General features: G+C 41.4%; 1 long non-coding RNA gene and 1 gene segment (V, D, J or C); both read right to left on the reverse strand.

The window, feature by feature from the left end:
* Positions 1-4,015: 4,015 nt before the first annotated feature.
* The window catches only part of LOC103674598, a 40,101-nt gene continuing 18,097 nt past the window's right edge, over positions 4,016-26,019 (reverse strand). Inside the window, 5 exon segments of the C gene segment in view lie at positions 4,016-4,619; positions 6,208-6,255; positions 14,182-14,307; positions 16,260-16,589; positions 22,095-22,156. Of these exon segments, the coding sequence occupies positions 4,477-4,619; positions 6,208-6,255; positions 14,182-14,307; positions 16,260-16,589; positions 22,095-22,156 (709 nt within the window).
* Positions 22,513-25,026, reverse strand: LOC103674597. Its single transcript, XR_571664.2, has 2 exons — positions 24,430-25,026; positions 22,513-22,925 (listed from the first exon to the last, which is right to left on the reverse strand). It is a non-coding gene; the product is annotated as an uncharacterized LOC103674597 (long non-coding RNA).

A 26,019-nucleotide genomic window follows, 5' to 3' on the forward strand; every position in this document is an offset into this window, starting at 1 on the left:
GCTTAACAACTGAGCCACCCAGGTGCCCCTGGAAGAATCTTTATGCCCGTGATGCTGGGTGTTGGGAGGAGGAAGAGTGGGAGCCGCTGTAGGCAAGTGCACTGCTGTTTTTTCCCTGAATTCTGCAGCTTTTAAAGCATAAACAATACTCCGTTGTTGCATGCATTTGGACATTTCCAACCACTGAAATGATTAGTTTTGTTGATCTGGTTCAGTTTTATAGCTGGTGTCCCTGAGAAGATTTGTTGACCATAGCCTTCTGGCGAAGGCCTTGCTAACTGTCAGTTTTAAATTATGCAAAGTATACATATTATTATGTTTTAATTGAAAGATTGGCTTTATTTAGGACTCCCCCAAAATTTCAGCTCTTTGTGACTCAAATGCCATTAACGTGATAGGTGGACAGTAAGCCCAGAAACAGGAAGACCTGGTATGACTGTATTTCTCAGACTCATTCCCCACTGAGAAGGCATTTAATCTGCCCCGGTGTCTCTACACAGTTTCATAGGCTGGGAAGTGAAGTCTTCCAACAGCAATACCTGTACCTATTTATGTTACTACAGACTTCACCTGAACCGTGTGACAATTCTGAGGTTACGATGTGGGACACAATCTTTTCTTAAGATTCTCTGCTATTCATTCTCTTGTACCAGATAGGTTCCTGGCTATAACGCAGGCGGACATGCTCAGCAGAAAAGAATGTCCTATTTGAGGTGTATTATCTGACAAGAATAAAGTAAGTGCGAGGCAGGCAGCTTCCTTCGTGTGCGAGTAGGTCCTGTCCCTCACCTGCTCCCATGTCTGCCCGTGGCTCCTCTTTTTTATGTTCCTTCCCTGATTGTGAGAATAACACATGCTTTTTGTAAAAATGTGCATAGAACAAGAATCAGAGAACCTGTCCTTCAATCTCAGCAACCACATCACTGCGGACAGTTTCATGTGTCTCTTGCTCATTTCGTGTTTGTATGTTCACATAATTGTGCCCATACAGCCAATATTATTTCTACCCTGTTTTAAAAATTATAATGTAAAAGTAATAAAGTCAGCTTGCTGTAGAAATTTTGGAAGATCCAGAAATGACTGAAGTCATCTGGCTATTTTCTTCTTGTCTTTCGGATTTGCAACTACGTATTTAGGTTTTTATTTAAATAAATATGGTCCTATGGGATATACAGTTTTTTCATTACATATTTGCTTTTGCTTCATAGCGTGAGTACTTACCGAGGTGTTTTATACTACATAAATATAATTTTAAGTGGATGGAAAATATTTCATGGAAGTATAATAATTATTTAACTCTTCTTCTATTCTCAGACATTTAGATTTTTTCTGATTTTAGAGAAAAAAAAATGTACCTAGTGGAAAACAAGTATTGTTTTGTCAGAGATAGTTCCTGAAGAAATAACTAAGAATGTCATGACAGGGTCAGATGTGCATTTGTCCAGGTCAGATCAGCTCCATCTGCACTGTTCTGAGAATGGACCAAATGACAGAAGTGACACCAGGTGGGGTGTGGGAGGCTGAGGCTTCACCAGAAAGAGTTTCTTAAAGTGGAGAAAGGGGCAAGGAGGGTCTGCAGATTCTGGCCTGGACACCAAAATCTCAAGAACTCAGTGGTGTGGTCACAGAATATCCTGTGTCAGGAGGGGAGTAGCATAAACAGCAGGCCCACTGAGGATGCCTAACTCTAAGCCAGAAGTGAGTGTATAATTGACCCTGAGGAAGAGCTCTCTCGCACACACGCTGGGCTGAGCCTGTAGCATGGGGCGCATGCTCACGGAAGCCAAGGCTCAGCCAGAAGTTGATTCTCAAGCACAGACCGAGAGGTATGAAGTCTGTGGTGAGAATGTGCTGTGAAGTCGGACTGTGAAAACCTAGGGCTGTGATCTCCGCAGTAGAGTTGTGTTTCCCCAAGAACTAGACAGATTGGGTACAGGACTGGGCCCCCTCTCTGTACAGTACTTGGGTGGGGTGGGGGTGGGGACACTTGCTCTTTGTGCTCACATCGCTGATCAGCCCTCCTCTGCTCCACCCCCAGCACAGTTATCTGAAGTGCATGCCTTCTGTTGACCCTTCCGCAGCCTGACTTTACAGTCACTTGTCCCTGTAAAAGGACTGAGATGACTCAGTCTATGACATTCAATGACATGGTTGAACTCAGAGCCTCCATGTGTCTGTGTTCTTGTGAGGAAGACACACCTGCTGTGTGACATCTACAGTCTTCCTGTGCAGGTAGCTTCATAGGCACAGGTCTCGTGTCACCTGCCCACACTGATGCAATGAGACCGAGAGTCCGAGCCTCAGTAAATCACCTGCCGTGGAAAAGTGCAGATCCGGGTGGAATGTCGGGGATCACCTAGTGTTCAAGTCTGCGTGCTGTTTCCTTCAGAACAGTGTCATCGGAGTGGCCTGAGGGTGCGGCGTCTCCACGGTCCTGGTCATACGACCCCAACTCATGTAGCAGCCACTAGGAATGAACTTGGTATAAAACAGGGATTCCCCTCACCCACAGCCTGACAGTATATTTGACAGCAGGACCATGTATGTGCAGATGGGTATGTTCTTTCCATTAGCTCTTTCGGAACTGAGCTAGTTGGCTGTGGTTTAACTGTCCTTATTTCATCTTTCAACACCTGAGCCGCTGCTTGCAGAGCCCCAACCAGTAGAGGCCGGTTTGACTTCAACCATTTTCCACGAATCAACCACATTTGACAGGGCATGTCAACAAAAAAAGCCTGAGAAAATAAAACACCATGACCACACCAGCGCCCTACTGCCCCCCCACACCGTCTCCTGCACCACCTCCCTCCCCCTCTCTGCACCCCCCAGTCCAGGGCAGCCCAGGTTGGGCTGGGGAAGGAAGGTGTTAAGGAGTTGGAGGCCACAGGAGACACCGCCCGGGAGCCCCGGCAGTGACATCAGCCCACACAGCTGTCAGTCATTTGCTGGTTTCCCCTCTGTGCCTCGGTGCTTTCCACGTGCAGACACAGGTCCAGATCGCTAAGCAGAGGCTCAGGCATGTGCCCAAAGAGGTCTGACCACATTTTTTGAGAATCAAGGAGTAGATCGAAATTAAATTTCCTCTTCTTTGTATCTGGTGGATCTTACATTGTTTCCACATGGGAACCTCTACTTGGTGTCCAAAAGCACCCATTTCACAGAAACTGAAGCTGATGGTAAATAAACCAAAAATCCTTCCCAATTTTAAATTAGACATTGTTCGAATTCTACTATGCAAGAGGTGTATCTTTAAATGCGATCATTAGCAAAAATAGAAAAATAAACAATCACTACTTTTTTCACCAACTTCCCACACACTGAACATTTTGTTTTACACCCATGTTTATAGAAATAGACTCTGTAAATGAGTGTCCAACTTGTAGTGTGTGTGCGTGCGTATTTCTATTATTTCTAACGTAGAGCTGTCAATAGTAGGTGGTAATGCTATTGAGGACTGGCATGTACCCCCCAAAAATTACCTCATCTCATCCATACAACTCTAGGAGATGGGTCACTAACTCCATTTGACAAATGAGAAAATTATGGCACAGAGAGTTCAAGTAGCTATAGAATCAAGATTTAAGCCCAGGCACACGGGGTTCAGAGTCCAAGCACTTATCCCCTTCAACACCCTATTTTTCCAGTGTTAATGCAGCTCACATAGGGTTCTCGTGAGATCAGGAAACGTGGTGCCTATGACACACTGGGATAGGTCTGAGCACACCTGCAAGTCATGCGACATGTTATACTGTCACCACCAGAGGGTCTTCAACCAAATGAGTCTGGATCTGCTGACCTTTGAAGTTGAAATAACTAGGCATCTTCACTGGCTTTGGCTCCCCTGGGGCTGGTGCCCTAGAGAAGGCATCATAAGGAGTATCTCAGGGAGAGAAGTAGAAATGTGGAATTGACCATTATTTCAACCAGCGCTGAATTGAAAGGCTCAGATGTCATGTTGTCCCTTACCCTGGACTCTCAGTAAATTACACCAAATGAAAGTACATAGAGGCCAAAGTAGATTTTGATTGCTTTTATTGTGCCTATGATGAAAAACAGTGCAAGCTTCAGGTAGCAAGGATAGCAGGTTCCAGTATGTAAAATAAAAGGCTTCCGGGCAGTCATCTGGTGAAAGAGCCCCGGGGGACACGACTAGAAGCTGCATGCTGGCTGTGCGCAGAGGCGTGGGGTCTGGGTGACTGAGGGGCTGGTGGACACTAAGGAGAGAGCGGTGCTGAGGCCCCTGTGGATGGTCCCCCGGCCCCGCCCCTGAGTCATGGCAGCATTTGTTCTTGCTGCAGAGTGAAAGTTTCTGTTTGCCCTATGATTTGTAAACCCGTTCTGCAATAATGACACAAGAGAAAAAGACACATGTGAACTGAAATACCCAATCTCAGAAAGAAGTCCCACTAGATCCTCAGCAGACACTTTTAGGGACAATAGCCAATGGGAAGAAGTGGACCCTTGTGCCACCATGTGTTAGGAACTCTTCCCGTTGCCATGGAGCGCTGGTCTCCCGAGCAGACAGACGGCCATGATGGCGGAGTAGACCAGGCTCTTCACAAGGACGAGGACGTAGGTGTAGTAGGCAGACGTGTTCATGAGCTGCAGCTGCAGGATGGCTAAAAGAAGCATTTTATTAATTTCACATGTTGTCTTGAAAGGCTAGGCCTTTTTAATAGGAGAGGGAGGACTGTATACATTTCTGGTGACCTAATTGAAGTGACACTCTCGCACCAGCGCAACCGGATAGTAAACCTCTACACCACTATCACCATCACCACCCCCACCGAGACAACTCAGAACCCAGTTTGCAGGTCAAGCCAGTCAAACACCTGTGAAATTCACCTAGAACTTTCCAAATATTAAAAAGTAAGGTTGTGTTTATAATGAAAGAATCCAATGGGGAAAAAGGCATTGGTGATAGCTTTTAACATTTCTTCATCCCTGCCACGACTCTAAGTAAGAATAAGTACAAACCAAATGTCACTTATTTTGAGAACTTTGCATGCAAAGCTTAAACCTTATTTAATTTTTCAATAACCTAAGAGATTATGATTTTCATTCCCATTTTACAGATAAACTGAGAACACAGAGAGAAGCCATTTGCCTGATTTCACGTAACTAGTAAGTACTAGAATCCAGGTTTCAATCCCAGCAACACGGATTTAAGAACACCTTCTCATCTGCTCTGTAATTCTGAACACTCACATGCAACAAATACCCAAGACATCAACACGATTAAGCAAAACTATAAAGTCGGATGATGATGATGATTAGAAGTCCCTTGATAATGAACGTGGAGGGTGGATCGGCAGGGCTAGAACCAATGCTCTTCATCGCCTTTGTTCGTATGTGGGGAGAAAGGGCCAGGAGCTACTATTTGTGATGTAGCAGCTAAATGATGACCTAGGCTAGACATTCCGCATACGTCATGTCATATCTTCTATAACTGAGATAGGTATTTGTGTCGTTTTTGGTGGGTTCCGAAAATGTAAATAGTTTACCCATATTGATGCAACTGATAATTAAAAGAGTGGAGTTTAAGTCCGGTCTGTGGCGCTTGAAACCCAGCACACACATCCCCTCCTCATGTATGCATCTGCCTCAGGGTCTTGGCTTTGGGATTTCAGGAAGAATAAAAGTAAGTTAGCATGCAAAGTCTTGATTCAAATAGTCTGGGATGAAGGCATAGGTCTCACTGTGTGGTGTGGAGACTTAAATTATTTCATTTCATTGACCTCATGTATAAAACCAGAATAAAATCCTTCGCAGTGAGTAGTAAGAGAACTAAACAAAATGCCCTCACACTTCAGCACAACGCCTTCTGTACGAGAAGCTCTCAGTGTCAGTTCATGTTATTAACTACCAGCAAGAACAAAATTTTTTTTAAAAATCTAGAAGCAACTTGATACCATGTTTTCCTCAGTCAGTAGACACAAAGGCTGCAGAAAGAACGAAGTCCATTTTTGGAAGAATTCAGAGCACATCACTACACCCCGAATTTATAGTCCTCTCCCACCCAAACCCGCATTTCCTGTGTGAAGAACATTCTTTGGAAAGGATGGATTCACTTTAAATATCACTCAGTCTATTTTGCAAGATCCAGCCATTCTGAGGTTTCCACCTGAAGCCAGGGAAGTTCAAAGATTACGCCGAACAGATGGAAAATGCTACAGAATAACATAAAGGCAAATAGACGAAACTTACCGTTTTCATCATTCAGAGAAGCATTTATGGAGTTAATAGCAGCGAGCTCTAAAAGAAATGAGAGCAAGTATTATTCAGTTGTTCGTATCCATTCTTTAACATGTGTCTGTGATGTGGGTGGGTAGATAGATAGATAAGAATTAGTCAACAGAGAGGAGAGCCATTGCTAATATGAGACCCCCACAATTCCAGAACTGATGGTTCTGAGTCCGTGTATTTCAGTAGATCAATTCATATATTGTATTTCTGCACATGAAGATGTTCGAAATTCATGAATGATGCATTTTATTCTTTCTTTTCCTCACAACTGGACAGTAAATGCCTAAGACTATCTTGTTTTCCCTCTGTGCTCCTAGCTCCTAGCACAGGGCCTACTGCAAAGTAGGTGATCTCTAAATGCTTGCTGAATGGAAAAATAACCAGAAACAGTGGCAGCTGTGCAGTCCTCGGCACCCACCGCCGACATGAAGGGTTGTTACCAAAATGAATTCATCCAACGCTAGAATCCACAGCAGAATCTTACATGTTGGAAGGAGTCTGGGTTAGATCAATTTCCGTATAAGCAAAAGAAAGCATCTCCGCCTTTCAAAGCACACATGCTTCCATATCCCCAAATCCCACACATGGTTTTCTAGAGTGGCGGTGTTTGCAGTCCTGACAGCACTACTAATGTGAGCCAATACCTATGTGCCAGGCACTATGTGAAACTCTTCACATGCATTATGTCATCTGATTCGCCAGTTACACTGACATGGGCTGAATTTGGAGGACTCCATCTTACCCAGAATGAAATAAAATTTAGAGAGTCTATGTACCTTGCTGAGACTCATACCAGTGATTGTCAGAGTCAGCAGTCAAAGATGGTTGTGGGGTTAGATGAGCGAGAGTATGTGGAAAGCACCTTGTAAAACACCTCATAGAAATCAAACGTACTCCACCATCGTGGACGGTCAGGCATCATCTCTTCCAAATATTTTAAGTAGCCTTAGCAAATGACCTTCTTATTACAGAAGCTCAGCATTTGTTTTGTTTTTTAAAGATTTTATTCATTTATTTGAGAAAGAAAGCGAGGACAGGCAGGGGGAAGAGGCAGAGGGAGAGGGAGAAGCATGTTCCCCACTAAACAGGGAACCCAATGCGGGGCTCGATCCATCTCTTCCAAATATTTTAAGTAGCCTTAGCAAATGACCTTCTTATTACAGAAGCTCAGCATTTGTTTTGTTTTTTAAAGATTTTATTCATTTATTTGAGAAAGAAAGCGAGGACAGGCAGGGGGAAGAGGCAGAGGGAGAAGCACATTCCCCACTAAACAGGGAACCCAACGCGGCGCTCGATCCCATAACCCTGGGCCAAAGGCAGGTGCTTAACCAATTGAGCCACCCATATGCCCCTAAAAGTTTAGCATTTCGGTGCCCTTGTTTGCAGGGATAGAAGGATAGACCAAGTCACGGCCCCTAAAAGTTTAGCATTTCGGTGCCCTTGTTTGCAGGGATAGAAGGATAGGCCAAGTCACACTGATAGCCGTCTGAATACATAAAACCTGAGGTGAGAGTTGTATTTATCTACAGTGCAGAAAAACAAAACAAAACAAAAAAACCACCCAACATACATACAAAGACAAAAACCCTTAAAATGATCATTGACCACTGGATGCAGAAAGAGAGAATTGCAAGGTTCTATTGGTTTATCCTTTTCTGGTCCATGTGTCCTTGTCCACACTGACATGGTGCTGGTGGGCAATTTTATGCACTCCACACAATCTTATTTTGGTCTGCTCTTGAAGAAATGGGTTGAGGTATAGACTTTTGGGTAAATCCCAAGGAGGAAAATGTTGCTATAATTATGTGAAATGTTAAAAGATCCTCAAGAGCTGACTTGAAAGTACATTAAATGTCTCTTTCTTTTCCATACAGTGACTGTATTCATCATATTTGCACTTGAAACTAATATAACACTATATGTTTACTAACTGGAAGTAAAAGAAAAACTTATAAAGATAGATAAATATCTCTTATTGACGTAAAGACAATAAAGTAACAATAATCATAATAAAACTTATATGTGTGTCCTAGGTGCCCTTTCTCAATCAAGGATGGTCAAAATGTGGACAAGATGAGCTTTATCTCTCTTCAGAATCACTCACTGTTCTGTTCTTTCATGTATATACAAACATATATACAAGCTTTTATCAAAAACAAAAACAACAAAAGGCTTCCGTGAACCAGCGCTAGAAATCTGCTGTAGAATTGCGTTAACGGAAATGCCCTCATTAGCTTTGTTGCTAAGAGAAGACCTTGGGAGACATTCCTTTCAGAAATAAGTACCATGTGAAACATGTCATAAACAGGAATCATCACCATGGAATTTATTACACTTTTTACTTTTCTCTGCATACTAGGAACATCAAAACCCAACAGGATACTTCAACCCAGGGCTTACATTAAATTTATGCCTTTCTCATTGGTTTTCCTCTCTGTTAGCTGTAGAAACAAAAAATCAGGGCTGCCTGGACCCTCTGCAGCCTGACGTAGACAACAGGCCACAGCGAAGCAGATCCATCCCCTCTGATCGCTCTTGGCAAGATCCCATCAAAGCAGTGCCACAAGCCTGGCTGTGTGCAAGCAGCCCAGTCAAGGGCCAACACCACTCCAAAGTGAGTCCGGCTCCAGGGAGAAGGGACGATAACCACACACCAGCCTGACCGTACCAACGGTGGGGCAGGCCCCACCCACCAACAAAAGCTTCGCAGGGGACAACACAGGGAAAGTGCCCTGCAGTTTGGTGCTAGTTCATCTCTGGCAAACACCTGGTCTGACTCAACTCAAGCCCAATGTGGCCCCAGACCAGCCCACTAACACCACAGGCACCAGACTGCCCACACCAGGTAGAGAGCCATTGCAGACTGGACCGAAGGCAAACACATCTCAGCCACAGGAGTAGAACACAGAGGCGATACCCCTGAAGCACCATTTTATAGGGAAAAGGAGACATTGCACTGAGGGGCACTACAAGACCTCTTCTTCCTAAGGCCACTACTTCAAGTGCGGGAGACATAGCGGACTTTCCTAACAGAGACGCAGCAATAGACAAAATGGGGAGACAAAAGAATGTGTCCCAAATGAAAGAATGGAACAAAATCGTAGCAAGAGACCTAAACAAAATGGAGATAAGTAATATGTCCGAGAGTGAATTTAAAGTAATGCTCATAAAGACACTCGCTAGAATTGAGAAAGGACTTCAGCCCCTCCATGAGACCCTCCACAAAGAGAGAGGAGACCTAAAAAAGAACCAGTTAGAGATAATGGACTCACTAAATGAAAATAAAAATAGACCACCTGAAATAAACAGCAAACAAGAGGAAGTAGAAAAACAGATCAGCAACCTGGAAGGCAGGATAATGGAAAGTAATCAAGGTGAGCAGTAAGCGGGGAACATATGCAAATGAGAATAGACTCAGGGAACTCAGTGACACTGTCAAGCATAACAGTCCTATGATATGGACCCCAGAAGAAGAGAGAGAAAAGGGGGCAGAAGATTTATTTGAAGAAATAATAGCCGAAAACTTCCTGAATCTGGGGAAGGAAAGAGAAATCCAGATCCAGGAGGCACAGAGAGCCCCCAACAAAACCAACCCAAAGAGGTCTGCACCAAGACACAAAGTAAGTAAGATGGCCAGAAGTAGTGAAAAAGAGAGAATTTTAAAAGCAGCAAGAGAAAGGAAAGCAGTGACATATAAGGGAAACCTCCCAAGGCTATCATGGGTTTTACAGCCGAAACTTTGCAGGTCAGAAGAAGGTGACATGATACGTTCAAAGTGCTAAAAGGAAAAAAAATCTGCAGCCAAGAATACTCGATCCAGCAAGGCTTTCATTCAGAACGGAAGGAGAGATGAAGTTTCCCAGAAAAACGAAAGTTAAAAGCAAAACCAGCTACACACGATGCCGTCCGCCTCGGGGTCCCAAATCCACAGTCCAGCCGCCCTCCTGCCCGAGTCAGCGTGCACTGCCTGCCACCTGCTCAATGCCAAGTCAACACGCCCTCACCTCAGATTGACAAGGACTCAAACTGACTCTCTTCCCCTCAGATTCCAGCCCCTGTGCTCAAGTATGTACACAAAAGTGGGCAAAGTTATAATAGCAGAGCGAAGCAACCCAAATAGTGACACTAATTTTGTGGAATATATATAAAAGGAGTGTGCTAGGCTGAGAACATCTCCAACAAGCACATCAAAGAACAATACATATAGCATGATTCTGGTTACTAAAAGAAACAAACCCAGGAAAAATAAGACAAGACAAAATCAGAGAGGGAGACAAACCAAAAGAGACTCTTAATCATAGGAAACAAACTGAGGGTTGCTGGAGGGGAGAAGGGGGAGGAGGTCGGGTAGCTGGGTGATGGGCATTAAGGAGGGCACTGGATGGAGTGAGCACTGGGTGTTATATACAGCTGATGAATCACGGAACTCCCCCTCTGAAACCAATAACACACTATATGATAACTAATTGAATTTAAATTTAAAAACGAACCCTCCCCCAAAAATTAGGGCTGTGTGTATAATCTGACTTTAGTTAGTTTTAGGAAAGGGTATAAATAAATACAATAAATAAATTCATCCATGTTATGTTTTCAACAGCAAGCGTTTTCACTCACATCATTTCATCTGCTTTTCATCACAGGTCAGGGGAAAGCAAAGGTAAATGTCTAACCATAATTTGATCATTGTTCAAACTAAGAATCTGGGAAATAAAAAAAAATTCAACTGAGTAAATTTTAAGGTTTTATTTATCAACCTGTTCATGAATCAGACATCATCCTAGCTAGCAAGTGGAGGGGAACTCCAAAGGGCTACAGGAAAGAGGTTTTTCAAGATAGAGAGGGAGTGGAAAAGAAATTATTAGCAAGAAATCCATTGGTTTAGGTAAGGTCACCCTCCTTGGGGGAATGGATGGAGTCAGTCAGTAAGTTCCTAGTGCTGACAAGGAAATTCCCATGACCACTGGTTAAGGTTCCAGTTCTGGGTGTTGAAACTGCAGCTGGGGAGCTATGAAGCCTTGGTTTACTGACTGTGGTCTTAAGCTAAGCGAGTATATTTTGAGCCTGTGGTTTTCCTTTTTAACAGCCCTGCCTTTTGATCAGATTCTCAGCTTAACTGAGCGATGGGATCAAAATTGAGGCATTAACACCACTCTCAGCAACTGCTCTGAAGTTCTCACAGTATTTGTTGTTCCTCTGGGTGATATTCACAGGTCTTGACCTTTTTGCTTAACCCTTGTGACATTCACAGGTTACCACTTCAGCTTTACAGTTTTTGAGTTGGTCCTTCTCTTTATTCTTTGTGATGTTCCAGACTTAGAAAGATCATATGCTTGGAGATTACGGGCTTTGAATTTGCATGTCAAGCTTCTGAGAGAACATAACACACCAAGCAGGTTGTTATGATGCCTCTAAACAGGATAACTCCCTGTGTTTGGAGTGCCATTTGATGCCATGGTCCCCAAGACTCAAAGCAATTGAAATCACATAAGTAAGAAAGACCCTGCTGAAGGAGCCACTCTGTTAAGCCAAATGGCCTGCACCCTGATCTGATGTCATCGGGTTTCAACTTCCCCGGTAGTGTTCATCTGGGTATAGCACGTGGTGTTGCCGACAGCACAGATCCAGCCTTGCTCAGCTGAGTCATAATCAAGGGCTATCTGACTTTCAAGAACTGCTTTGGCCAGAGTCTAAGGATTCTTGTTGGGTACCCATTGATTCAGGAGGGATTCTGCAACGATTTTAAGAATGGAGGAGAAGGTCTTCATCATACCTCATTTCCAATTATCCCTAACCACGGAAGTAGGGCCAGCCAAAGGAGTGAATCCTAGTGGCTTCTTGGTAGTCGTACTAACTTAGGATATATCTTTAGGGGAGTCAACCAATGAGATGTCTTATTTACCTTGAGAAAAATTAGGACCAGGGTTAGAATTTCTCCTAGCCTGAAATGAAACGTTGCTCTAAATTCTAGAGGTTAACCCCCTTGGCAATGACCTGGGAGATACAGGCTATTGCCAGAGTAAAAGAAAAGAGGGAGAAAGGATTTCATATTTAGTTAAAGCATGAACTCTTGAACCCTTATTTAGGTGGAAGCAGTCTGTTTGGATGTCAGCTACTTCTCGTTCTCTCAATTTGATTCAGAAACTCCAGAGACCGGGCAAGAGCAGGTGTTAGGGGAAGGCTTCCGCAGCTATGTGATGTGTACAAGGTTCAGCATTTAGTTTTACAGCAGGAGCTCTAAGTAAGGTGCCTCTTCTACCGGGATGTTCGAGGGCTGTCTTCCTCTGATGATGTGTGTAAAATACCTGATTACTGGCTGTAACCTGTGACCGACAGGACCCTTTTAATTGGGATCTAAGCAGGTTTCCATAATCTGGTGAGGACGGGCTTCAGCATCAGACATTACAGACTTACACCTGCTGCTCAGGCTAGCAGGCGACACAAAGCATCAGCAGCAGGTTGCACACTGAGACAGTTCCAGGAAGTTTGCAAGGTTTTCCTAAAGGCTCCTAAGATCCTCCCCATGAGGTAGGAGCCTTGGTCACTGGGAGATGACAGAAGGTGTGCCCCAAGGGCGAAACCCATTATTAACAGTGTCTTTGCCACAATGAGGGCATCAGCCTCTTTGCAGGGAAAGGCTTAAACCTATCCAGAAAATATACACGCAATGACAAGGGAATATTCCGAACCCACACTAAGTGGCAGTGGAAGGAATTCCAGCTGCAGATGTTCAAAGAGTCCAGAGGGAGGAGGCGTAAAGCCTCCGGAGAGTAAACAGTTGTTCCACGATTATGGACCTGACAGGTTAGACATTGATGGTAAACTATTTTGTACTTTTGGGGTCTCCAACCTGATTGTTACCAAGCCAGTTCCTCAAGACACAATGTTTTGCAGTTTGGGCTCGCCTGGGTGGCTCAGTTGGTGAAGCGTTTGCCTTCAGCTCAGGTCCTGATCCCGGGGTGCTGGAATCGAACCCCGCATTTGGCTCCTCAGTCAGCAGGAAGTCTGCTTTTCCCTCTCCCTCTCCCCCCCAACTCGTGTTCTCTCTCTCTCTCTCAAATAAATACAATGAAATCTTTAAAAATAAAGATTTTGCAATTTTGCTGCATATCTGTCATCTTGGACTATAGTTCTTAGGTGAAAAATAAACAGGTATATCAGAAAAAATTAATAAATAAAATTTAAAAATTAAAGAAAAAATAAACAGGTATATCAGAAAAAAATAATAAAATTCAAAAATTAAAGAAAAAAAATGAACAGGTATATGAGAAAGTGGTGAGCCGATCTCTGTAGAATTTACAGAGTAAAAAGTAAGACTTTGGGCTTCTCAGAGCCAAACGAACACCTAAAAGGGATGTGTCTGGGATTGAGGATTTCGTGTTTTACAGGGTAGCTCCTTGCACAGAAGTTTCCTTGAGGTTGATGGGTGACCTGGTGCTGATCCAACCCATTTCCTGACCAACTCATACTATCAGGGGAGTGTTCTTGAAATAGCAAATGCTCTTACAGCCTCTACGTGCTTGACTCATGCCCACCAATTTTTGTGGCTTTTTCCACGTTCCTCTGTTAGCAGTGGCTTTATCTACACTGCAGACTGACACTTATGTGCACAGTAGTGTACGGACGGTAAGCGATGTTACCGAGTTCTGGCCACAGGAAGACTGTGGGCACCGCCAACGGTTCTGGAAACTTGCTGAGGTTTCCACCTGGGGAGCTTGGTCTGAAAGATTAGGGACTTGGCTGTGGGCCCACCCTTCTGCCAGTTCAGCTGGATTCTGGGCAAATATACCAGCTCAACAGGGCTCCAGACAAACACGCTAGCTCCACTGAACACTGGCGTAACACTCTGCCAGCCCAGGCCGGCCTGCCCTGTAAAGCAAAGCCAATTAGATGAGGATTCGAGCACAAAGAGAATGGAGCTTAGAACCAAGAACTCACCCACAGCGCTTGGAATAGGCGAGAAAGATCCTGAACTCAGAGGGCTCACAGTTACCACGTCTGTGTTTTGCTTTGTCTCTGAATGGCCCTGGGAGTCCCCTTCAGATTCCATCGCTGCCATCAAATCTGTTAAAGAACCAAAATTCAACCCAGTAAATGTTACAGACCTAATGGTGTTAATAATCCATCGATGAATGAATCACGCAGCATCCCATCTAGCAGAAGAGGGGGCTCAAAAGGAATAGAGGAAAGGAAATGTTTTAACAATAGAGAAGGAGCAGAAAAAAGAAAATTCTTGGCAAAGGATCCATTGTTTTAGGCAAGGTCACCCTCCCAACAGGAAGAGAAGGGGTCAATCAGCAAGCTTCTTGGTGCTGACCAGGAAACTCCCATGTTGACTGGGTAAAGGTTACTCTTCTGAGGGGTTGAAATTGCCCTCATGTTAGGGACTAAGTCTTAATTTAGTGACTTGGAGCCTTAAACTGAGTTTTGCCATGTTGGGTGTGTGGGGCTTTTTTTCAATGCTCCATTTACTTTACATTCAATGCTACATTTACTTCAGAAATGTAAACTTGTGTATAGACAGTTCTTCACACGTCTTGTCATGTGCTTGTTGCCCACTGCTTAAAAAGTTCTTGTGAACCACAGGGAAATGTACAAACTGGTTCCTTCTTAGGGGCCCTCTGGGGCCTTGGGCTTGATGTTAATGCCAGGATTTAACTTCTGAGTCTAGTGAGTTACTGGATCACAGCGGGGCCAGGGCACATTCTGCTGTCTGCCCACACTGTCTGAATACGACCAGCGTCTACACCAGTGGGGCTCCTTTGGGTCACCATGCCTGAACCACAAGTGACACTGAGTGATTAGGAAAAGTATATTCTCTCTACTGTAGGGCTTCTCCTTGGGACAGTCATTCATCCTGCATCCCTTCCAGGCCCGGCACACACTAGGACCGCAATAGTGTTTGCTGAGCAGCTTTACCAATGGCAAGAAATACATTCATTGTGTAGAATGAAAGGACCTTTACACACATGAGCCTCACCCAATCTTTACTTGCTAAACTTCACCTTTTTCTGGTGTATAAAATTCAAATCTAAAAACTCAAGACCATACAAAAGCTTCAGCAGCCAAATTACTATTTCTGGTTGAACTATGATTTGGCTCCATCAAATAAACAGTGTTTTGTCCTCTATAACTCATTGTTTATGGGTCATACTTCGAGTAGAGGAAGATTGAAATGAGGACTGTGATGCTTAGAAGAACATTCTTGAGGGGCGCCTGGTGGCACAGCGGTTAAGCGTCTGCCTTCGGCTCAGGGCGTGATCCTGGCGTTATGGGATCGAGCCCCACATCAGGGTCCTCTGCTATGAGCCTGCTTCTTCCTCTCCCATTCCCCCTGCTTGTGTTCCCTCTCTCACTGGCTGTCTCTATCTCTGTCGAATAAATAAATAAAATCTTTAAAAAAAAAAAAAAGAAGAAGAAGAACATTCTTGAAAGATATGTAATTGTTCTTATTTCCTGATCAAGTAAAATCATTAAAAGCAGACTCTCTGAGCATTTCTTGTGTGCGAGGTTGCTTTCACGTGTATTGTTCCATGACATGACTATACAAAACATCACTGTGACATTAATATTTTGGATGATGAAACTGAGTTGAAAAAGTCTAAGTGAATTTGTCTTTATTTCTCTGAATGTTCCATGAGCCATACTGGTTTTTTTTTTAAGATTTATTATTTATTGAGAGAGAGAGAGAGAGAGCACAGGGGGAGGGGCAGAGGGAGAGAAACTCAAGGAGACTCCATGCTGAGCATGGAGCTCAACTCAGGGCTTGATCCAAAGAGCCTGAGATCATGACCTAAGCTGAATGAGGAGTCAGATATTCAATCAGGTGCCCCCAAAGCCCATAGTATTTTAATTCTATGGGGAAATAGCAGGACATTGATGCTTTCAGTAAAGGCAACAACATTAGAGAAAATTTTCTATTTGCTTGTTTTCATTACTACTTGACAGAAAAGGTAGGGATTTCCTTTTGAAACAAAGGATTCTGGGAGGTTATATTCATGTTTATGTGCACCTACCTTTGTCTATTGAAGGAAAAAGAATCTCTCGATGAACCTTTGTTCTATCACTCTCATGTTTGACGATACATTTGTGTTCTTTATCCAGTGACGCTCCAGCCACGGTCAGCCAGCTGAATTTCATGTATGTGCCCTTAGTCTTCATGGTGTCTCCCTGCTGGGATTTCAGAATTGTTTTGTCATCCTTTTCTTGCCAATCTATCTTGATAATGTCAGGGGAAAAGTCCTCGAGAAGACAAAGATATGTTCCAGCCTTCTGGACTTTTATTTCAGCAATTGAAGGAAGAAAAATTGTGGGCTTGGGGGAAATGTCTGCATTAGGACTTCTATCTGTTGGAGAAAATGGAATAACAATTAAAACATAATGAGAGGGCGCCTGGGTGGCTCAGTCAGTTAAGCATCTGTCTTCAGCTCCCGTCATGATTCCAAGGTTCTTGGATCAAGTCCCGCAACAGGCTCCCTGCTCAACGGGGAGTCTGCTTCTCCCTGTCTCTCTCCTACAGCTCTGCCAACTTGTGCCCTCTCTCTCTCTCTCTCTCTCTATGTCAAATACATAAATAAAACCTTTAAAAAAAACCATAATTAAAGAAACACAAACACTGTGTGGTTTGGAAACACCCAACACATAATAAATGAAAGGAAAGTTATTATAGAATTAGTGCTTACTGTGGCTTTTCACCCACAGAGGGTTACGAGGTGCTTATTTTCTTAGTTTCCTTGAGAAAAGAGGGTCTAGAGGTTATGTAACTTGCCCAAGGTTACAGCTGTTAAGTGAAAGAGACTAGATAAAAACATGGAATATTGTTAAACAAAACACAGTCACTTGTTTGAGTGGGGATCTATCCAGTTGACCTTTTAGTTACAAATATGGATCCCATGCCCATTTCTGATACTGGAATTCCTCTCCTTGATTTCTGATTTTATAGAACATCTCCTTCTCACGTCTGAACCACTGCAGGATTTTGAGTAGGGCAAGGTTTAATGCCGCACCTCCAAGTTATTTACAATGCCTGAAATTTAGAAACAAAATGGCCTGCCTCTTCCTCTCCCACTCCCCCTGCTTGTGTTCCCTCTCTCGCTGGCTGTCTCTCTCTCTGTCAAATAAATAAATAAAATCTTTTTTTAAAAAAAAGAGTGTTTCTTATGGCCACAATCATCTCAATGGTGAATAAAATAGAAACTGGTTTACAAAATAAGTATTTTTTCTTATTCATAAGCATTATTTACATTATTCATAATCAAAAAATTTTTCAGGTAAATTGCCTGAATTGTATATATTTGATGAATATGAAACAGTATGAATTCTGTATGAACTGACCAAATGCAATGACATTTTCAATTAAGTATGGTATTTCAAAACTGCATATAATATTGATTCAAAATTCCTCTATTTTATTCTTCTCATTTTTATTAAAAAATACATAAAGCTATTTCTTATGTAAATACGAATTTCAAATTTATGACATTTCTAAGTATATTTAAAAGGACTAACTCTATCTCTACCTATATTCTGACGTATTTTCTAAATAAAATGTAAAATTTTAATTGTTTTTCTACTAAATATCAGTATGAAGGCCAAACTTGTTGGTGTTAGACATGATATCAATTAAGATAAAGGATGAAGATTTAAGTACATACGACAACTTAAAAATACCAAAAAAAAAAAAAAAAGAAAGAAAGCCCATATTTTAATTTCACTTTTGTGCCAAGTGAGGGAAAAGTCCATCAAACAAATACCTCTAAACTCAAGTTTTTTGTGTATCAGTGGACAGTAAGGTAACTTTCCACTAGAGCGGTTAGAAGTCGAGCTGAATCCCCTGGAGAATTTCTGCTCTGTCAATATGATCGGTTACAAACCACTCTCCACACTGGATACGATTCTCCCTTTAGGTTTGAAATGGGGCAACATCTATGCAGCGCCTGTTATGTGTTAGACCACGTGACAAATGCCTTATTCACTGTCTCTCATTTGATTTTCATATGACCCCTGCTCATACATCCTGTTATCCCATCTTTTGGATTAGGAAACTGAGACCAGAGAATAATCACCCAAGTCCACATAAGTAGCAAGTGGTGAAGCCAGATCTCCAGGTCAGCCTGAGTCCAAAGTCCAGCCTCTCTGCCAACACCCTTTCACCATCAGAAAAGGCAATGTGTCAACTCACACAACTTATCTGTCCTGATCAACTGTGTTCTTGGGCCAAATGCTTTCAAGACAATTACACATGTTGTACATGAACACTTCATGCAAGTTCACACGGACACAAGGTCAGATCCTATTACAGTGTTTGCACGATGTTGTCTATGCGGACCTTTACTGGAAGGATTGGTATACAGATCTCTCCTGAGATTGCCACATCTAAACATGCTATGAAAATGAGAGATTATAATTATCATTACCACTATTATTAGCAATTTGTGATGATTGTGTGTCATCATTAAAATGATGACATTTTAATCTCACGGGACCAAGCCCTCCCTTACTAATGGGAATGCAATATTTGGGGACAATTGGATCTTGGTCAATCAAGCATCAAGATTCATTCCTTCATTTGCACCTCTCTTTGCTCTACTATGTCTGGAATTCTCTGAACCTGATTACTGAAAATGTGTCTTTCACACAATAATTATTAGGGAATCACTTGTCTTATCTTACCCAATGCCTTTCCAGTGATAAGAAAATCAAATGGAAGCTAGTAAAGCCCAGTAATATGGGGTCACTTCATGGAACTGATTCACCTGTGTTGTCTAAAGCAGATGGCACTTTTCCCACCAACAACACAATCCATGAGCATTCCAAGCTCTCCTCAGAAATTTCTACCTCAAACTGACTTTCTTCCAGCTCATGTCTGAAGTTTGGCTTCAAACTCCTACAGTGGGCCTTCATGGTGGAATGATTAAGTCAATGGCTGGTTACCTGGTCCTCCAAGCCTCTTATTGTCACATTAGATCACTAGACTGTCACCTGCCTGACCAGGTCTACCAAAGGTCACCACCTGTGAGTGATATAAAGTGTCATGGTGCCCACAGTAATGATGCAGTGGGAGCATGAAATGTGTTTGTTAAAGACCATTTCTTCCATTTTCTAAAATGGGTGTGGAAGGCAAGGCCCACTCTTTCACCTCACATTCCTCCTAAAGGTCTCACGCATTGAAGTCCTTTCCTCATCTTATGGTGGGAAACACATAACCTATTTGAAAACCTGGTGTGCTTTGTTTTCTCAGTTAATAAATACTAGGTGCTTCGTTACATTTTCCTCCTACCTTTGAAAGTAAAATTTTACCCTATGTTTCTTGTTAGATAATCACAGGCCTTTTTCTTCTATTTTCCTTAGTGCTTTTGGTCTGCTACTTTTATCTCATTGTCTAACTGTGCTTGCATAATTTAGTTTAGGTCTTCTCAAATTGATTTTGGCAATAGGCAGTATAAATAAATGAGAAACAGTTCGTGCATTAAACCTTGTTTCTTTTTCTGCCCCAGAGCTTCATATTTTAGTCAGGTCTACCTCAAAGGTGACATGAAAAAACGCGAGAAGATATCTGCAGATCCCACTCTGTGATATAAATGCAAAACATTCAGAGTTCAAACACCCCGAAATCAGAGCATGAGGTGAAGCTTTCACTCCCAACATTATGCCTCATAAAGCAGAGGCTGCGTATGTTTCAGCTTGGGCAATCTCTCATTTTAAAAGATGCTCTTCTAATACTCTACTTTGATTGAACAATATACCTGGACAAGGTATCAACCTGAAATAAACTCAACTGAGGCCAGTTTAGAGGTAGCACTGGTAAAAATAAACAAAGTTTCATATGGATTTGGTAAATATTACCTGGGACTAAAGTCTCTATACTCTATGCTTACATCGTACATATACAGAATGACAGAATAAATGAAAAAAAATGCTTTTTATTTTGTAAGTGGATAAATGTCACTTCCAATGAAATATCCAAAGACATCACCATGAAGCCATCCCCAAACAGACACTCAGACCCTAAGATGACTCAGAAATTTGCTCTAATGTGTACATTTTAGATGCATGTGAAGAATCTGAACAAAATTTTAATGAAATGTGAGGTTAAAAAAAGCGGTATTTCTCAAGTGATATTTGTAATAATATAATTTTTAATTTATAGGTGTAATACAATGAAGATATAAACTATTAAAAGTGAATATTTGAGGGGCACGTCGATGGCTCCATGTGTTAAGCATCTGCCTTTGGCTCAGGTCATGACCCCAGCGTCCTGGATGGAGCCCATCACACTGGGCTCCCTGCTCAGCTGGGAGTCCGCTTCTCCCTCTCTATCTGTCTCTCCCCCTAACTCCTGTACTCTCTCTCTCTCTCTCTCTCTCTCAGGCACATGCTCTTTCAAATAAATAAAAAAACCTTTTATTAAAAAAGTGAATATTTGACTTTTATGTATATTAGTATAATTTTATATATTCAGTTATAAAACTTCTCCCTTGTTTATACCCAGATGTTTCCACTGAAAAGGGAGAGATCAACTTTCTTTGAGGATAACAATATATGAATTAATGCTCACTACGTTATACCCATTTTTAGGAACATTTAACAATGAGTCTTAGAAATTGAAAGTATTCTGTAAATACTGACCAGTTGTTCTAATGTGACCTGTAGACTAGATCATAATTAATACAATTTCCTGTACTCCTGATTTAAAAAGAACTCCACTGAGTGATAATTGGAATTTGTAGAGCTGACTGTTTTAATGATTGACCATGTCCCAACTTATGCAGTAGCTATTTCCATATTTAATTTCATTTAGTTCCAAAACATCTGCTCGAGATGGTTGTTACCTTGACAGAATGAATGGATGGAAATACAGCAAATGTTAAGAGAGTAAGTGTCATTATAAATTTTTAATTTTTTTTTCTTTTCCAATTTTTCCCTAATGGGCGTGTACTATTTTTATACTGCTAAGAAAGCAATAATCAGTGAATCAAAATTTATTTGCTAAAGGATGATTATACAGAAATGAAAGATCAAGAATCACAGTCCACATTTCTCTCTGCACCTCACTCTCCTAAAAAAAATTTTCAAGACCTCATGAATTACATCTGTGCTACCATTATTTCATTAGATTGCTAGAATTTACACTGCAGTCAGAAACAATGGGACTAGAAAGTTGCTTTTCAATGTATGAACTCATCTGTGCCTATGATCACTACCAGAAAGACACCAAAATATATCATTCCTTTCCCTTTTCCAATGTTTCACCAGCCTTGTGAAAATTCTTTGATAACATTTATTTGACTAGATCCTGTAGGGTAGAAATATCCTTGTGAGATGTTCTCTGTCATCCAGGCAAAATTTCATGTCTAAGGCTAAAGAAGAATGAACAAATTTACTAGACTGATTTTGGAAGAAACAAACCCAGCTTATACCATTCTTAGATATGTTTGTGCAGTTAAATATGTCAATACGTGATACGAATCGCCTTCAGACAAAATGGCAACTTTATCAATTTTTTGTCAATTCTTTCCCTTTGGTTATTTTTGGAATCAAATAAATAGATACACAAACTTGATTACGAGTCTTTCAACACAGAAATCCCTAAGGGACCTCACATCTGCACCCTGTAGGGACCCCAGTTGCTCTAGCTGGTTAGCTCCTTGTTAATCTCCTCCAGGCTAACTCAGGCAGCAACTACCCCCAAGGACTGGGACGGAGTCACCTACTTCTCCAAGGATCCCGCTGCTGTTTATGACCAAACTGGGACCAAATCCTAGAATTCTGGGCCAGCACCAGCACCTAGCCTGCCCCCACTGCATCACTGCCTCCCCTACCTTATAGGGAAGAATAAAACAATATCTTACCTGTAACCCTGAGAGTTGTGCCGGGACCAAACACTTTTGCTGCTCTTACAGCTATTCCAGTTACACCGTCTGAAAAGCTTTTACAGAAACATCCTGTGTGCCTCTTTTAAAATTCTGCCCATATTTTTTCAATATTTATATAAATCTATTAAATAAATAGACACTGCTGACATTAAACAAAGATGAATCTCAAGCAAAGTCACATTGGATACGAACATAGTCAAGATATGAACACAGGCAAGTCTGTCTTTCCCATCTACTCACAGGCATTGGAGAATCTGATTTTACCTTTTCTTGCCATTTTCCTGAAACTTCTAAATCTTTTTTCTTAAAAGGTTCTCATGTATCATATCAGTTATTTTCCCAGAGTATAATTTACAGTTACCACTTCAATGATTTTAACAGAGAAACAAAAATAGAAATAATAGATTTTAATATTTTATATATGAATGTTCAGTATTTTATAAGTATTTTTTTTATTTCTACACATTGAGGGGGGATATCTCATTTGATTTTAAAGTAAGTTCCTTCCAGAATTCAGTCCTCACGGATACTAATCCAGTTGAGTTGTTATGGAGTGTGAAATATTAACGATGATCTCTCAACCCATTTATTCCTGAAAGACTGTTCCTTTGAACTTGAAATTACCCTACCAAGTTCCAGGATACAGACTTATACAATTCTGAGCTGCTCCTCAGAGGATCCTGTCTGGTTTGGTCTCTCTGCAGCTGTCCCAGCAGGAGTGCAAAGGCTGCTCGGGGTTCTGCAGCTGAGTCCTGCATGTAGGACAACTGCTCCCATTCTTCTGCAGCTTCCATATTTCCAGCAAATCTAATGCCAATACAGAAAGATTGAATGGAATGGTGCCAAAAGGACTTGTCATTTTATAGAAATACCTAAGAATGACATTGTAAGAATTTAATAAATGAATATTCAACATGACTGACTTGATGTCTTGGGGGGAGGAGAGGCAATTTTAGTACCATGATTAAGAAGCAGAAGCATTGTTTTCTGCATGAGGAGTCCTACAAATTATGAGCTATTACTAGTTAAACATTCAACTACATAGTCTACGTAAAAGGTCAGACTACAAAAGACTACATATTCAGAATAAAAATATGGCTTAATATTTCTAATAGCATATAATGGTATAGAGCATGCACTAAGGAACAATTATCTATTGGGTCCCAAACTTTGCCATAGTAACTAGCCATGTGAATGTAGACAAACAATTGACATCTCTAAGCCTCAGTTCCCCACTGGTGAAATTGGAATAAGAAGATTCCCTGTATAGTGCTCTTAAGGACTGAGACAAGGCACAGAAACTAGGCAGTATGGCATCTGACTCTCAATAAATATTAGCTAATAGTATTATTGTCTTTGATAAGATGGTTTAGGGTCCCTTTATCAAATTTTCCACTAAACAAATATACAGATTTTATAAGCAATAAGTATTTATTTATTATATAAATTAACAAAGCAAAAGAGCTCATGAATCTGGCATTCTACGTCTGGCAACCACAGGCCAAAATACGTGGGGCTCAATCAAGCCACCATCTAAAATATGTATCCACTAGGCTGCAAGCTTTTTGAGTGTTGAGACTGTGTCCTGTGCACCTTCTATCTCTAGAGTCCAGCATAGACACTGTCTTCAATAAATGAACAGTCAAGGATGTAAAGCCATGCTGACAGCCTCTTTTCATGGACCCTGGTGCTGAACTGGATTACTGAGCTCACAAAATCCATTAAACTGGACCAACTCTAGGCAAAGTCACAAGAGTCACAATAGCTCAGATTTTGACTAAACTCAGCCTACCCACTAAGAAACTACAGTAAGAATAATAGGTTGATTTATTGATGTTGTATAGTCCTCCACTGTAAGCGTTAAATTTTTTGCCCTGCTCTTAAAGATGAGATCAAAAGCAATCACACAGGTTTTGCAGGTTATTAGAGAAAGGAGCACTACTCATTAAGAAGGGAGCACCATTACTACTACAGCTACTTCATCAACGAGTGTCTCACTTAAAAGGCCACCTACATGAAAAACGTCCTAACCCAATAACTTATATGAATATATCACAGACATGGTCACAGAAATATTTTAATTTCAAGCCTGCATCTATACTTTTGTGTATATATTTTCTAAAAGTAGAATTTCAATCTGGTTGCAAGCAGGGAATTAAAGAAACTTTTACAAAGTAGTTTTGTTTCCATATACAGTGGCCAGTACCTGCAAAATTGCTGTCCAAATGCTAGGTTGATACTGCATTGTTTTTTCTAAAAAGCATCTATCAGTTTTTCATTCACAGGATCTAAAAGGAACAAAGTTACTTACCAGGAGGCGTTACTGTGAGCTTAGTTCCTTCTGCAAATGTCTTGATCCAGCCTGGTTAGAGGTTCTCACACTGGTTAGAGCTTCTACAAAAATGCCAGCCTTCTCCTGAGCTTCATGGCTGGGCCAGCAGGTAGAAACCTTTACTCGCAATTTTACCTTCTGAGTTCCTTGAAATTCCTTGAATATAGGCTTCATGTCATCTGATATTTTATAAGTTTTCCTCAGTTTAGTTGACACAAATGTCTGTTTTGATGGAGGCAGTAATCACGGAAGAGTGCTGATAGAAAATGGAGATGATGAGAGCATACAAAAAGAAAGAGAGAGAGAAAGGAAGGGAGGGAGGGAAGAAAGAAGGGAGAAAGGGAGGGAGGAAGGAAAGAAGGAAGGAAGGAATGGAGGGAGGAAGAAAGTGAAAGAAAAAAAAAAAACAAAGAAAAAGATGATCAGTACTAACTGGTCAACCAATGACTTTTCAAAATTACCAGGAACAGTATTCAGAGAGGTAGAGGTTTTGATTTCCAGGTGCTCAAGTGTGTGAAACTGCTCAGAGACGCATCAAAGGAATAGCCCTTCTGTTCTCACGCACACCAGGCCTCCGGTGTCAGCAGTTTAGGATCGTGTTTGTGAAAGACCATAGGCTTCACCAACTGAAAAATAGAACGTGCTGACAGAAATATACTTGAGAAATGTGAACAACGGTCTCCATTTTTTAGTAAGCCACGTTTACCATCTGGCAACGCAAATCTTTATCTTTGTGTCTTTAGAGTAAATTTCTGAAAGTATTTTTGCTAGGTTGAAAAGTAAATGCAGATGAACTTTTGTTAGATATTTCCAAACTCCCCCCCACCCATGACATGGGTTTATTTTGCATTCTTACCAGAAACGTATGAGCGCCTGTTTTCTCTCACAGCTTTAGCAACAGAGAGTTTCGTAAACTTATATTCTTGCCAGTCTTATGAGTGAGATACGGTATCTCTGTAGCTGTAATTGAACTTTATCTTATTATAAATGAAGTTCATCAACATTGTATAAGTTAAGAGCTATTTGTGTATTTCTTTTCATGAGTAGACTTTTCATAACTTTTGCCATTTTCCTATAGGATATTTTTATGTTTTACCTCCATTTTTGAAATAATTTTTATTTTGGTGATAGTGGACCATTACGTGCTCTACAGGTTGTAAATATTTCCTCATGGATTGTCATTTGTCGTTTAACTTATGGTGCTTTTTACCATGCAAATTTTGTTTTCATTTTCATGGAGTGACGTTTATCAATATTTTCTCTTATTACGCCTTGAATTTTAGTTACAGTTACAAACTCATTCCCATACTCTTTCTCTCACAGGAAGGCTGTCAAATGTTTTCTGCGGGCTCAGAAATATTTCATTTAGGCTTTTGCCCTAAGGTTTCTGTTGTGAATCCTCACATCTGCTATTGCAGCACAAAAGGAGTCTTGGACAGTTAGGAAAGGAATAGGCGTGGCAGCATTCCAGAAAGGTCCGCAGGTGTTTTGTTAGAAATGTCTGAAAGGAAAAGTAGTCTATTTCACTTATTTCTATTATTTAAAATAAAACATAAGAAAAGAGAAGGT

This window comes from Ursus maritimus, unplaced genomic scaffold (genome assembly GCF_017311325.1).
Source record: "Ursus maritimus isolate PB19 unplaced genomic scaffold, ASM1731132v1 scaffold_3, whole genome shotgun sequence".
Classification (NCBI taxonomy): Eukaryota; Metazoa; Chordata; class Mammalia; order Carnivora; family Ursidae; genus Ursus; species Ursus maritimus.